General features: G+C 46.9%; 1 protein-coding gene across 6 annotated transcripts in view; it reads right to left on the reverse strand.

Annotated features, from left to right (window-relative positions):
• Positions 1 to 15,791, reverse strand: part of SNX25 (sorting nexin 25) — a 143,078-nt gene extending 127,287 nt beyond the window's left edge. For 4 of the 6 annotated variants that reach the window (XR_012904267.2, XM_075930317.2, XM_075930316.2 and 1 more), the window contains exon 1: positions 15,127 to 15,789. Coding sequence is in view for 5 of the 6 variants with exons in the window: in XM_075930317.2 (XP_075786432.2) it covers positions 15,127 to 15,594 (468 nt within the window). In the remaining variant the exon portion in view is untranslated. Of the gene's footprint in view, positions 1 to 15,126 lie in introns of all 6 variants that reach the window. The other 2 variants (XM_089777893.1, XM_075930319.2) reach the window with 2 other exon arrangements.
• Positions 15,792 to 15,993: the final 202 nt, after the last annotated feature.

Genomic DNA, 15,993 nt, shown 5'->3' on the forward strand with positions numbered 1-15,993 from the left:
AGGTCTCCTTCACCCAAACTCCCTCTCAGACCTCTCATCCTCTCCTGCACCCCAGTCCCTTACCCCTTGCACCCTTCTGCATCCAACTTCCATCCCAAACTCCACATCTCCTGCACAGAAAAATGTGGCCCTCGACCACTTTCCAAAATTTTGGCATGGCTCCCCACCAAAAATTATTACCCACCCCTGGCTTACAGGGAACTTTGGTGGAAGCCTCACGGGCTGGGGACCCCCCAGCCTAGATCCTGCTTAGTTGATTAATTAATTTTACATCCCAAATACAAATTTGTATTTGTATGGGTCACTGCAGGTCTGACATAGGGAGACTGTGGAGGCAGAAAGACAGAAAAAAGGGAATGTTTTGAAATAGCAGGTATAGTTCCTTAAAACTTAGAGTAAGGCACTTCAAAGCAAAAACTTTTATAGGAAAAAGCCTATTTGCAGAGCTGTCCCGTCCATAGGACAGTTCGGGCAGCCGCCTCAATTGTCCTATGGTTGGGGCCCAGGTTAGCCGGGGGGATTACCTGAGGAACCTGGCGTGGGGTGGCAGCAGAGGGTTGGGCCCTCACACTTACCATGCAGCAAAAGCCAGATCAAGCCAGCCACCTGCTCCACTCCACCACCCTCTCCCAGATCGATGTGCTCCACTTCACCATGTAGGTAGAAAGTGAAGTACTCTGGTCCCAGTCCCAGCTCCAGGACACTCCGCTTCCTGCCATTGCGGTGAAGTGGCGCACAGCGGGAGGTAGCTGGGCAGTGGATCGGAACAGGCTGCCAGGTCACTCCAGCTTCCACCGCTGAGGTGAGTGTGTGGGGAGGGAGGGGGAGGCAACCCTGCTGCCGCCCAATGCCAAGTCCCCCAGTAATCCCTTGGCTCACATTGCTCAGGGGAGGGAGCTTCAGGCAAGGAGTGCAATGGGGGAGGTGGGTGAGAGGGGCAGAGCAGAGGCAGGAAAGGACAGGAGGGGGTGGACCAGAGTTGGGGATTGGGGAAGGGATGGAGTGGGTGCAGAGCAAAGGCTAGATGAGGCCTGCAGATGGGGAGGGGAGTTGTCCCAGACCCACATATCCCTAGGGCCAGCCCTGTCTGATATTTTCCTGAAATTTTAACTAAGTAACTTCTACTCAAAGGCAGAGGTAAATATACAGCCATACATGAAACCTCCACTTGTAGGGCCTACTCAGAGGGTTGCCAGGTGTCCGGTTTTGAACCGGACAGTCCAGTATTTTAGTTTTCTGTTCGGGAAACAAATTGAGAAAATAGAAATGAGAAAATATAAGTGTCCGGTATTTTCTAAATAAGATGTAATGTAGATTGTGATGTAATGTCAAGTGTGTCTGGTATTTCTGTTGAAACCATCTGGCAACCCTACCTACTCAAAAGTGCAATTAAGTCAACAGAAAGAGCTTTATTGACTTCAATGGGTATTGGACTAGGCACATAAGCTGAGCATAAGAGTTACTGTGGAATCTGCTACACTAAGGCCTACTACCTCTTCTTTCTTGGCAGGCCTCCTCTCCTCCCCAAACCTCTGCTTCCTGCTTTCAGGCAAGCTTGGATCTATCCCAGAAAAGGACTTATATAGCTCATATCCATGTAAGCAGAGGACTTGGTGAGAAAAACTCCTTCACATATGATGATGTGGAGGCAGCAAGAGCATGCACAATCCTCTGCTTGGGTAATGGTAAAAGCATGGAGCCCTCCAGAATAGCAGGCTACTGAGTTTAATTTTAACAGAACCAAAGGAGGAAGATCACACTTCTCCAAACTAATATTTCAGAGTCCAGTGGTCCCCAACGTGGTGCCCGCGGGCACCATGGCACCCGCCGGGCCATTTATGTGCCATGCAATCGGGGCCGGCCCTACCCCCGGGCGTGCGGTGCATGGGCAGTCCCGGCCCCTGGGCACATGGCATACGCGTAGCCCTGTCCCTGGCTGAGCGGCATAGGACCAGCTCCAGTCCCAGGCATGCGGCGCATGGACGCTGCCAGCCCCTGGGCATGCGGCACAGGGGCGGCCCCGGGCACACGGCGCATGGGTTGTGCTGGCCCTGGGCGTGCAGCATATGGGCGGCCCCGCTCCCGGGCACGCAGCCAGCCCCGCGCTCAGGCGTGTGGCGCTTGGGCGGCGCCAGCCCTGGGTGTGCGGCATATTGGCGGCCCCGCCCCCGCTCGCATGGCACATGGGTGGCCCCGCCCTGGGCACCCAGCAGCCCCAAAAGTTTGGGGACCACTGTTTCAGACTGTTTGCTGACTAGGCACACATTAATGAATCAGTGACACTCAGTCACAGAGGCTTTAAAGAAATTTTTTTCATAACCATGAGAACTAGAAACAATATTTTTTATTAACAGAGCTGAAGACTAAATGTGACTCCAGGTGTCAAGCTCCTAACCACATCCATATGCCTACAGTGTCCATGCCCTAATCTAGCCCTGAATATTTGAGCACAAAAGAAAAATTTTTGCAACGGTATGAGGAAGAGAAAACCATGGGTTTTTGGGGTTTTTTTTGCAAATCTAATGTGTGCCATGAAAAAACATACTGGCATGCCCAAGCCAACCAACATATGCTACTGGCTATGGAAGCGCATCAATAATAGGGATGTTAGTGTATAGTCAAGTAAATGATCATGTGATAAATCAGGGATTATTGGTTAATCTTTTCGACTACTTGCACTCCTCCCTGCTGCCTCCATATCAGAGGCAGCAAAGGGAAGGGAGCGGGAGCCTGTGCCCATATGGAGCTGACTTTAAGCAGGCTCCCAATAAGCACTGATCCACCTGTCCCCCTCATGCACCGTGCTGCTGCGTCCATGAGCATCAGGTAAAAGCCCAGCTAGGGAAGACAAGACGCAGTCCCACCCCTTCCAACTCTGCAGTGTCACCTGTCCCCAACCTTGTGTTGTATCAGAGGCAGCAGTGCATAGCTGCAGTCAGCTAGTCTGAAAGGGGAGCTGGTTTTTAAACTGGCTCACCTCACGGACCAGTTCTCACCTGCCACCGCATGCTGCTGCCTCTGATAGAAAGGCAGCAGCACAGGGTGGCAAAGGACTCCCTGGGAGTGGGACGAGACTGCAATGGCTGCCAGCCCTACCCTAGGGACTATCGAATAGTCGTGTAATTGCTAAAATTTCATGTAGTTACACAACTATTCAATTACATGATATCTAACATCTCCAATTAATACGGCTTCTAAGGGTAAAAGGAATATAGTTCTCTTCAGAGAGTCTGCTTTGGACACAGCTTCTGCTCTGCTGCATGCTGCCATCTAAAGCAGTGGTCCTCAACCTTTTGGGGCTGCTGGGTGCCTGGGGGCAGAGCCACTCACGCGCTGGGCGCGGTGCCGCGCATGCGCCCAGGGGCAAGGCCACCCATACACTGTGTGCCCGGTGCCGGTGCCACCCATGCGCTGCCCTCCCAAGGCCGGCGCTGCTCCTATGCCGCACGCCCAGAGGTAGGGCTGCCCATACACCATGCGCCCGCAGCTGGTGCCACTCCTGTACCGCGCGCCCAGGAGCAGGGCTGCCCATATGCCGTGCTCCCGGGACCGGAAAAGCCCATGCGCTGCATGCATGCCCAGGGCCAGCGCCGCTCCTGTGCCGTTTGCCCAGGGGAGGGGCCACCCATACGCTAAGCGCCCAGGGGCCAGCACCGCCCATGCGCCACGTGCCCAGGGGCGGGGTCGGCCCCGATCACTCAGCGGGCGCACAGAAATGGCCTGGTGGGTGCCATGGCGCCCACGGGCACCGCGTTGGGGATCAGTGATCTAAAGCATTCTCACCTGGCTCAGGTAAAAAGAAAATCTGGCACTTTTTTGCTATGGGCCTGATCCTCATCGCAGTAACTTCAATTGTTTGCATGGTTAACTGGTAAACACCCAGCAAGGCACTAGAAGTTTTTCAATGGTTATGTCTATGTGAAATCTTTTGCCAGTCACAGCATAGCTGACAATGATTATAAACAGAACTTTAAGGCAATCAGCAGCCAGTAAAGCAAATTTTACCAATCTCCAAATCCTCACTACTTTAGAAGGAGAAAAATGCGAGATGCGAGGCCACTACAATTGAACACTGATTTGAAAAATGTTTCTGGCTCTTATGGTTTTCCTGGATGTATGTTTGTTTACATAAAAAAAGGAAGCTTGAGCTGGCTGGAGTCTTTTATATCATGTTTGTCATTTGTTACTGACAGGAACTGTATAAGACACAGCCAGCAAGAACTTTGGAGTCTTAAAATAAAATCCAAGCTGACATTTAGCCACAATTTTAGACCATGTTTTACTACTTGCTCAGTCTTCCTAATGGAAAAATTAGCAAACTAAATGTCATGTATTGGCATGACACAATTTGATTAATTTAAAACTTATTTGAAAAATAACTCAAGTTTAAATATTAAATTATAAAGAATTAAGCAGATCCATTAGCTACAGAGATGGAGCGGTATGAAGATCAATAGGTAGCAACTGCAGTATCAACATACTAACATGCAACTTATTGCATGAGTAGTCAGATACAATTTTCAAAATATGTGACACTACACCTCTGACAGTACATACAGTACAAGGAATAAACAAAACATCAGCCAGCACATAACTTGAGGGCAAAACAAGTATCTCCCCCGTGTAGAAGAAAATAAGCAATTTTTCTTATTACAAGAATGCAATAAAAATAAAACTAGTTCAGAGCTCATAAGATAGTATACATAATGTAACTGTGTGCAAAGCATTTTCCAGTTTTAATCTGTGGGCCAAAAGGCAAAACACGTAAGTCAACTGTAATAAACCACAATCAATATCCAATGAGTCATATCTGTTTGCACTGATATTGCAACAATTAACGTTTTTCTTAGTTGTTACTATCTCATGATATACATTATTAGATTGGACTTGGGTAATCAAAAGTTGCTACTTCTAATAGAGTTTTAGTGGATTTTCCATGAGGTCAATTTTAAGCAAGAAAAATACACAATTTTCCTACTAAAAATAACTTATGAATAGCACTGAAGTTTTTAAGGTATTTTTAAATCATATTATATGTCAAAAGTAGTTGTGAATCTGTACACACAATTCTTATATCATTTTAACTTCCAGTTTAGAAACCAGAGTTGCAGCCACTTGTCATGGACATAGTTGGTGACAGACAGGCCCCTAGGCAAAATGTCCCTTGTTCTTTGCAAACAACTCTAGTCTCAGACCTGAATATTCATTACATCAAACAAATGTACTGCATAAATGGGAGCAACATATAAAAGTGTCTACAGAAAGCTCACTAACTTGTCAAGAATCATAACTATTTCCAGAAGTATGTATGTCTGGGTAATATTTAAGGAATAACATAATTATATGGAAAGTATGCTTTATGGATGGCCTACTCAAGTAGAAGGGAGTCATCACCCTGTCCTGGCCAGTCCGCAATGGAATGCAAAGCTTTCTAGCTTTGCTCCATCCCAAGACTTTCAATGGAAAATCACCAGAGACAATTGCAAACAATTATAACCGCTTGGAGGAACATTAAAAGGAACATTAAAAAAGACAGGAAGTGTCTTGCCTGTGAATAAAGGAGACAGACTGCTTCATAATAGCAAAATGAGGAAAGGCACTCTGTATCCATTTACTGGATAGACAATTCCAGTCTCCCGTTCTCTGCCCCAAGATTTCTCATTAAAAAATAGAACCTGGTTCCTATGAAGTCCACTAGCTCTGCAATAGACTGAACTTGCAGGGTGGGAGAGTAAACAGTAACCCTCAAAACACCAACATGGTTTCTGAAGCCAAATATTAAATGTTAGTCTAAATAACGTTACCCAAATGAACAGCCAAACAAGTAACGAGATAGAGAGCAAGAGTATGTCTGCACAACTAAGCTTTGTCAATAAAACTTACGTCAACACCCAAAAGCTGACAAAACAAAAATTACCAGAGTGTTCACACTTGCTCCCTCTGTCTACAAATCAGGTCTGCACTGGGGGCACCATCATCGACAGTGTAAGCAATGCACTATGGGTATGTTTCCCATAGTGCAGTATTGTGGGAAGGCAGATCTGATCCCTGGGCATTTTGGGATTCCCCTTGCATTCTTCCACAGCCTCCTCAGCTGCCATGAATGGCATCATGAGTAGTTCTGCAAGCTCCCCATGCTGAGGCAGTTCAAAGCAGAACAGCAATCTGTCCCTCTCCCCCTGCAGCAGTAGCAGTCTGCTTGCTGCTGTGTTCCTAGTGCAGGGCAGAGCAGGAACAGTCCAATGATTTGCTCTTTCTTCCCCAAACAGAGCACTGCACTCAGCTATCAGATACACTCCTCCCCTTTCAAAGCTCCAGAAAGTATGTATGCAGAGCAGCATAAATCAAAACACTGAGCAGAGCCATCAGCGCAGGCACTGTGGGATACTGGAGAAAGCCAGTTCTATGGACAAAACAAACAGCAGAATCTACACTGGCTCTATCAACAACAAAGGGAGGAAAAAAGTAAAAAGTCTCACTGTAGCATGTATATTCTAACTGTTTTGGTGCCAAAAGGCAGTTTGTGGCAACAAAACTTCAAAGTGTAAACAAAGCCAAATATGACAAAAGCGGATACGTGAGAATAAAACTGCCAAGGGAGGCAAATAGCAAAGGAGGACAAAACAAAACAACACGAGAAGGCCAGATGTAAGTCTGCAAGTCCACTCTATGACCACGGAGTTATGAGAGCAAATAAGATGAAGACTTTCCAAAGGATTTAATTCCCTTGCATCTGCCTTCACTGAGGAAGAGGAGGAAAAGGTTACCATCCCAAGGTTACATTTTCCAAGTAATCATGGCATAATTCTGTCAGATTCTGAGTTCTAAGGAAAGTGCCATAAATCTCCCATGGCAAACAATACTTAACACAGCTGTAAAAGAAAAAATAATGCAAATTATTATGTGGCAGAGCTATCAAAATCATGGGCCAAATTCTTCAAGTGGAATGCCCATTATAGGACTGGATCTATGTAATATAACCTTAAAAATCCAGAAATATTTCTCAACACTGGCAGATGGTACAATGGCAGCTTCATGAATTACACATAAGTAAGAATCAAGTCAGCATTAGGGAAGTTAGCTAACTGTATCATTAAAGGAAGATTCACAAACCACTTAGATTCACAAACCACTTAGATAATGACAAACTAGTACATATTCAGATGTCAAAATGCAGAGGAGAAACCAGTGGGCAAAATTTAACAAGGACAGTCCAGAATTCCTGGTTCCTGGAATCAGAAATGCTATGATCAAAAAGCCGTGGTGACAGAACAGCAAATAGCAGACTCAAGACTGACGGAAGTTAATAGCAGGACACCTTAAAGATCCGTGATTTTCTATAGATCTCTTCAGGATGAGGAAGAGGGGGGAAATTAAACTTTAGTAAGTAGATTTGCAAAAAAACCCCTAATATTTTAGGATAATTATCAATGTTACTTAATATCATATGAGAACCTAATCGAAAGATGCCTACGATGCTGTTCCTGCCATTCGACATTGTGCCCAGCCTTCTCAATGCTGGGCAGGTATATGAGAATCTTTTAACGTTTATGAAAAACAGTAAAAAACTATTCTGCAGATGGAGGGAAAGAGAGTGTTGAAAAACATACGTATTCTCCTTTCTGTTACTTCAAGTTGGGTTAAATAGACCACTCACTATAAAGTAGCATTCATATCAACTACATGTATAGTGTAGTTGCTGACCCTAATAAGCATCTCACGTATCTCCTTTTGGTACTTCTCAAAGTGAGTGGGGCAACTCAACCCACTAAGAGTCATTAAAGTGGGAAGATAAGAATTACTATAGAGAACTTTTTTCTGGGTGTCTGGCTCGTGAGTCTTGCCCATATGCTCAGGGTTCAGCTGATCGCCATATTTGGGGTCGGGAAGGAATTTTCCTCCAGGGTAGATTGGCAGAGGCCCTGGAGGTTTTTCGCCTTCCTCTGTAGCATGGGGCACGGGTCACTAGCGGGAGGATTCTCTGCATCTTGGGGTCTTTGAACCATCATTTCAAGGACTTCAATATCTGAGATATAGGCGAGAGGATTATTCTAGCAGTGGGTGGATGAGATTCTGTGGCCTGCACTGTGCAGGGGGTCAGACTAGATGATCAAAATGGTCCCTTCTGACCTTAAAGTCTATGAGTAAGTGACTCAGAGTCAAAATGCAATTTAGAGAGCAAAAAGAGCACTACTGTGGTCTCTCCATCCCTTGGAAGGGGAATAGTTCACAGAGTTTCCATGTACAACAATAAACAACAAAAGTTTATTTTTTCCTTGCAGTTATCTATTCAAGGGATTTTTTAAAAATCAGTCAAAATTATCTACACTATTTATATAAATTAGTACTTCTGGTTAACCCAAGGTATTATAGAGTACAATTCTGAATTTAGGGAGATGGAAATTCTACTGGGACTTTTCCATATGGGAAAGGGTACGTTTCTTTTATAAATATCCCCAGGGAAAATCCCCCTGGGAATTTTAAAAGTTTTGATTAGAAGAGAGTACAATTAGAACATTACATTCCTTTTTTGTTCTATTGTACCTTGTCTAGTACCAGTTTATAAATACTAGCTTCCATAACTAAATGTTTACTAATGCTTTTATTGACTGTGTTACTGGCATGAATAGTTTGCATGTTATTTCACCCATTATGGAAATTAATGAAAATAAAAAGAAAGGATTTTTGAAACTTGAAGTTAACTGTTTTGTCTACAGACAGGTGGTCACTCAGGGTATGTCTATATTGCATCCTCCTTTGACAGAGGAATGCAAATGCAGACAAGCGAAATTGCAAATGAAGCACAGATTTGAATTTCACGTGCTTCATTTCCATAATTGTGACCAGCCGCTTTTCCAAAATATCATGTTTAGAGAAAACAAACATGGTCCACGTGGGTTTTTTCGTAAAGAAGTCCTTCCTTTGAAATAACCTTTACTCCTTAAAACTGAGGTTTGAGGGTTATTTTGAAGGAAGTGTTTCTTTTCAAAATAACCCTGTGTGGACTGCATTTGTTTTCTCGAAATATGCTATTTTGGAAAAGCAGCTGGCTGATTATGCAAATATATGGAGATGAACCTATCTTATAGAGCTGAAAAGGACCTTGAGAAGTCATCAAATCCAGTCCCCTGCACTCATGGCAGGACCAAATACAATTCCTGACAGATTTGCCCCAGATCCCTAAGTTGCCCCTCAAGGACTGAACTCACAACCCTGGGTTTAGCAGGCCAATGCTCAAACCACTGAGCTATCCCTCCCCCAATGAAATGTGGGAAATTCAAATCCACACTTCATTTGCAATTTCGCTTGTCTGCATTTGCATTTCTCTCTCAAGGGAGGAATGCAATGTGGACATACTCTCAGTACATCAGATACAAAAATATTTTGATGCAGTGCCTTGTTGCGCAGACATAGACAATGATTCCTCGGGGCTCAAACAAAACAAATTTTTTTAGGAAAGCACAAATTTTGCTTATTCAATGCCAGATCCTTCAGCACTTACTCGTGTGAGTTATTTTACTCAGATTAATAGATTTACTGAAAACAATGGGACTACTTAGGCATCATAAGTATATGAGGCATCAAAGCCTTAGGCAAAACTATTTATTAATGAGTATTTTACCCAAGTATAAGATAATGGCCTGATCCTACTCCCTTTGAAGTCTATAAACACTATCAACTTTCTGAGAACTCAGTCCAGCTCCCATTAACTACAGGCAGTCCCCGGGTTATGTACAAGATAGGGACTGTAGGTTTGTTCTTAAGTTGAATCTGTATGTAAGTCGGAACTGGCATCCAGATTCAGCCGCTGAATCTGGACACCATTTCTGACTTACATACAGATTCAACTTAAGAACCCCAGGCGACCCCAAGTCAGCTGCTGCTGAAACTGATCAGCAGCTGATTCCAGGAACCCCCGGGGCAGAGCAACTCTGCCTCGGGCTTCCTGTAGTCAGCCGCTGGTCAGTTTCAGCAGCGGCTAACTTGGGGACGCCTGGGGCAGAGCAGCTCGGGTCCTGCTGGGTTGGTCCAGTAGCGCGGCCACTCCTCGGCGCTACTGGACCAACCCAGCAGCACCCCAGCTGCTCTGCCACAAGGGTCCTGATTCAGCCACTGCTGAAACTGATCAGCAGCGGCTGAATCAGGACTCCTGGGGCAGAGTAGCTGGAGTGCTGCCGGGTTGGTCCAGTAGCGCCAAGGAGCGGTGCTGTGGGACCAACCGGCAGCGCCCCACCTGCTCTACCACAGGCCCCGGGCTTTGCTCCACATCTCCCTGGTCTGCTGAGGGGGGCACTAGCTGCGTCCCCCCCAGCAGACCAGAGAGACGCGGAGCAAAGCGGCGGAGGACCCGGGCCGGACCCACGGCCGCTTCCAGATCAGCTGGAAGCGCCGGGTCCGGCCGGTCCTCCACGGCTTTGCTCAGCGTCTCCCTGCTCTGCAGACCAGAGAGACGCTGAGCAAAGCGACGCAGGACCCGGGGCCGGACCCGCAGCGCTTCCAGATCAGCTGGAAGCGCCGCGGGGCCGGACCCGGGTCCTGCGCCGCTTTGCTCCCCGTCTCCCTGGTCTGCTGGATCCTGCAGCAGACCAGGGAGATGGGGAGCAGCTTTTCTCGCCTCGGAGGAGGCAGGCGGCGGGAGCAGGCGTCCCGCCGCTCCAGTCCTCCAGGGCGAGAAAATCCCCATTTGTATCTGCGGATCCAACATAAGTCGGATCCACGTAACTCGGGGACTGCCTGTATATCTATTTTAGAGAGCATCTGTTTGTCCATGTGTCCATCTGCGAATCCATTTGTTCAGGAACTCCTCCTAAATGGTAAGAACTAGGGCCACCAAATTTGGAATGCAACTTCCTCTTCTAACTTAAAGCAAGGTCAGGATTTGGTTGTGCTAAGACAATCAGAAGCCCTGGGAAAAGGACAGTTTTCCATAACATGCAAAGGGAGGGACATAACATGAGAGTGGACACAGGGCACAGCAAACCTATAGGGGACAGCTATCCTGCAGAGAGTCCACTGGGGGCAACTGTGCCACTAAGGGAAGTGGCCAGCAGAGCTGAGGTGCCGCCATCTTGCCTGCCAGCAGACCAGTAAGTAGCCCTCCTGCTCCAAACCCTTTACCCCCTCCCAGTCCTTGGCTGCAGCGCTGGGAGTGGGGGGAGGGAAAGAGAGAGAACAGGCCCCATGTGGGCTGGGAGGATGGCAGAGTAAAAACAGGTCCCCGGCAGGTAGAGGGTGGCCTGGGAGGGGGGAGAGAAAGAAAACCCCCCCGGCAGGCTAGGGGGGTGGCCTGGGAAAGAGAGAACACACCCAAGGCTCCCAGCCTCCTGCACCCCCTCCATACACATCCCCAAGACACTGCCCTGGAGGACCTGGGCAACACTAGGTAAGTCTGCTAGTCAAATAAATATTTATAACTGAATACTTAATATTTCCTCATTTTCTAAGTCACCCTGCAAGACAGAAAAATTAACATGCTTGCTTTGAGCTCTTCTAAAAAAAACTCACACCAATTACATTCATTTTCCCCTGAAAGCCTTCTGCATCCATCTATAATCCTCTCTAGAAAACTAGACAAAGCCAGATTATTCCTTTTTCTGATTGAGGAAAAGAAAGGTGGGTCAAAGTCTGAGAAACTCTGATTTCACATGTACTTAATGCTAAGGGTGTACAGGTAACGGTTAACCGGCTACTCTGTAAGCATTACCCATAGCGGGTTAACCATTACCCAGGATTAGCTCTTTGTTTGCAGCCCGCTGCAGGTGGAGGGCTGCTCCAGCTCCAAGCAGCTGGAACAGCCGGAATGGAGTAGCTCCTGCTGCCCTATCCTTCAGGGCAGAGCCTTGGGGATGTGTCTGTGGTGGGGGGTGCAGAAGGCTTGGAGCCTGAGGTGTGTTCTCTCACACCCCAGGCCACCTCCCTAGCCCCCTCCAGGGCCCATACTCTCTCTCCCCCCTCCCAAGCCACTATTGCTGCCTGCCTGGTGGTGGGCAGACAGGAGGGCCACTCCAACCCAGCAGGCTGGAACAGTCCCCTTTACCTGCCCCCATTTAATCAGTTAACCTGTTAAATTTAAGATTTAACTGGTTAATTAAATGGGATTTTATATCCCTACTTAATGTGCCATTATTAGCTCTTGAAAATGATGCTAATGAGAGGAAAAAATGATGATAGATGGATCCAGGACAGCTGGGAAAACAACAGTTGAGCAAGATCAGAAGTTTATTATAGAAAGCATGATATGAAGAGGTGATAAAATCTCAAGAATTATTACAAAAGAAAGATGAATGAGAGATTTGGCAACAAAATCTACTGGGTGGCCTACATTTTCATGTAGCACCTACCAAGTTGACTGGACTACATCAGACACATTGTAATTTAATCTTAGCAGGCATCAGATCCAAGAGCAAGGGCTATCCCTGGACTAAGGTAACTATGCCACAGCTACCACACTATGAGGTTTTTGGTTTTTAAATTATTTTAAATCATTTGAAAAATTACTACCACAGGATAAATCCCATAGAGAGCCAGTACAAAACAAGTATGATGGGACAGTAGTACCACACATGAAACCAGTAGACAGGAATGAGAAAGAAATGGGAGAAAATGTGTATATATTTCTCCAAATATTTCAGCTCTTGTTCTTGCCCACTGGATTAAAGGTACTGGGTTGTTCAGAGTGAAAATATTAGCTTCGGGTCTTTATTTAAATCTCAATCTTCTCTAGTTAAGCAGTATCCACTGTATGTTTATTTCAATGCCCTCTCAACTTGTTTTAATTTAAAAACCTAGGTAATCTGGAATGGTTTTGAACCAAAAAACAAAAACTGGAGTGACATGTTTTCAGAGGGATATCCATGTTAGTCTGTTTCAGCAAAAACAAGGGAGTCCTGCGGCACCTTAAAGACTAACAATGTTAAACTGTTTATAAACAAAAAAAGAGGACTCAGAAGCCCAGCCAGTTATACCGGGAAAATTAGTACAGCTGCATTTACTTCATGCTGCTTATGTCCCCTGAAGATTTGGCCCATAGTGTCTAAAGTATTTTTACGAAGACGTGGCACATCTTTTTCTCTCAGCCATCAGATGGGTTTTCACAATTTCACACTTAAATATCTTCACTATCCAAAAATATGCATACACTTAATCGTGTTAATAAACACTTGATCCCCCGAAAAACGTGAATTGTCTCAGTCCATTAGCCATACTATTCAACAGGACAGCACTTTTGATACAGGTTAGGTGACTGCTACCTACTTATATGTGCCTCCTCAATGGTTTTGCAATGCATACTCTATCCCCTGCACAAGTAGGCACTATTATACTATCTGCTTCCTAGAAACCATTGAACACGGTGAAAGTCCCTTAATATTAAACACAACAGTCATTTTTTAATCAGATACAATATCACTTTTACCCGCCTTGCCTGTTTTGTCTAACTATGTCACAAGCATCCAGCTGAATCATCCTTTACTACCGCATAATACACTATTTTATTCTATTATACAAGAAAGCATAGTGCAGCTCTCCTACATAGGCATACTAATTTATTTCTGGTCACAAACTGGCTCCTTACTACTACTTCTACTCCTGATGGTTAAGAGGTTGAAGAAACACGTTCTTCCCCCAAAGACTTTGTAGAATTTTCTTATCTTGTTTAATGGGAAAGGTCTAAGAATGACAAACTACACCAGTGAGTACACTGTAACAGGCTTTCTGCTTTCTCAATTTCAAAGAAGGCCTATGTTGTCAAAAGCTGAATGAGACAATACTGTGGGAATTCAGAAATAACACTTTCAAATTGCTGTTAACACCAAAATTAAAGAATGACTAAATGGATCCTATTAGCTCTTAGTTTTATATCAAAATGTGACTAATAATGCTTATATTTCATTGTAAAGAACTTTGAGATTTATTAATTAAATACTCTGTATCAAAGTGCATTATTTATTATTGTGGTATTTCACTTACTTATGCTATATTTTCAAGGAAATCTGCAGTTCACAAGCATGTATCTCCTGACAGCTATATTGAGCTTGCCTGTGATGTTAGATGCTACTCATCTTTTATATCTGTATGCAATACTGGAGTGAAAACAATTTCTCGTGTCAAGCAATAGTTCTCTCAGTCCCCATATATTTTTATTTGGGGACAAAAGCAGATTAAAATAAGTTGCTTTTGACTAACATTTTTCAATAAGTATACAAGTACCTAGTCTACCGATGCAGAAGAATGCCTCTACACAAATGTTTGGAGCTCAGGAGGGAAAATTAATTATATTTAGGGATATTAATATGGGGCAGGAACATAAACATAATATAAAGCTACATGTCTTTCCCAAGCTCATCTTGCAGGTATGTAAAACTTCAAGGAGGCATTATGATAAAGTTTACTCAAGGACACATCTCTGGCACACCCTACAGCTACATTTGCATCGAACTAACATGAATATTTTGGATCTTACTTCCCTCCACACAGACACACTCACCAAAACTAGTATTTTTTAAGGTAAAGGAATGGGAAGGAAACTGAGAGATGCACCAGATTTTTAATACACTGCCACAAATTTGTGGCAGGAATCTGGGTGGCTACCTAAAGGCATTCTCGATTTAAAATCCCTTTAAGCAACTTGCATAACTTGTGCCAGTTAAGTAGTGGGCAACTGACCTGAATAAACATTGTTTTCTACTGTTGCAGGAAAACGTTGTCATTATACAGTGTTTACCGGCGACAAGTCTGTATGATCGGGAGCAAGCCCCTGACAAGGCTGCACTCAGCTACACTTAAAACTACAGCAGCGCCGTCAATGCAAGAGCATTTGCATCTGTCAGAGACCAAGCGTGAGATGAACGCCCGGCAAACTCCACAGCAGCCCCGCCCCCGTGGGGTTTCAAGCACACAGCCCTTGGTCTGTCTACCCTGGGAGGGAGGAGCAGAATCTCAACCCCTCTGTAGTTGTTGCGGTTTGAGGGCGAAGAGGGATTTAATCCCACACAGGAGAGGGCTCGAAATGTACCCGGGATTTGCCTCTGTGCTGCCGGGCCCAGAGTTTGTGGCCGGGGCATGACCGAGATTGGTAGGGGGCGGGGAACAGCGAGAAGAGACGGGGGGGGGGGGGGCGTCACTTACCGCGGCTGCCTGCAAGAGCGGAGCGTCCCCCCTCGGCCCGCGGCTCCAGGCGGCGGGGAAGTCCGGCGGGGCCCGGAGGCGGCCGCGGCTCGGGCCGCTCAAAGCGAGCAAGGTGCCCAGCAGAAAGGCGGCCGCCGCGCAGCCCAGGTAGAGGGCGAGGCGCAGCAGCAGCAGGGCCAGGCACGGCGCTCCCCCGTCGCCCGCCTCCGCCCGCCCCAAGTGGAATACGGACACCGCCAGCAGCCCCAGCCCGGCCGCCAGCATCAGGCGGGACGAGCCGGGATCTTCCTCCTCTTCCTCCTCGTCCGCCTCCTCCTCCCCGCCGGTGACGGCGGCTGCCGCCGGGGCGCTGTTGTGGCAGGACTGCCCGCCGGGGCTGTGCGCTCCCTGGGCGCCGGAGACTGCGGCGCCTGCCGCCTCGGGCTGCCCGCTGCTGCTGCTGCTAGCGCTGTCGGCATCGGGGAACATGCTGCTCCTGGCGCCGCTGCGAATAAGCGCATCTCCTGCCCCAGCAGCTCCCTCGGAAGGCCGCCTCTCCCCGAGCCCCGTGGCTGCTGGCACCGCGCAAGCAGGAGAGGGAGCCGGAGCTCATGCCCGGCAGCAGAGGAGGAGCGCGGGGCAGGCCACTTCCTCGCCAAACCTCCCCGCCGACTCCCGCAGCAGCTGCTGCTCCGCTCCTCCCCGCTGGGGGCCCGGGCGCTCGGTGAGAGCTAGGAGGCCGCGCCGTGCTCGCGCGTGTCCAGCAGGGGGAGGAGGCAGAGGCATCTGAGTGACAGCTACCGGGAGAGGGGCCATGTGCTCTACGCCGGGCAAGGATAAGCAGCTACGCTCCGAGCGGGTCTGTCACCCCTTCCCTTCCACACGGTA

The sequence above is a fragment of the Pelodiscus sinensis genome, chromosome 4 (assembly GCF_052426305.1).
Source record: "Pelodiscus sinensis isolate ZL-2025 chromosome 4, ASM5242630v1, whole genome shotgun sequence".
NCBI classification, from domain to species: domain Eukaryota; kingdom Metazoa; phylum Chordata; order Testudines; family Trionychidae; genus Pelodiscus; species Pelodiscus sinensis.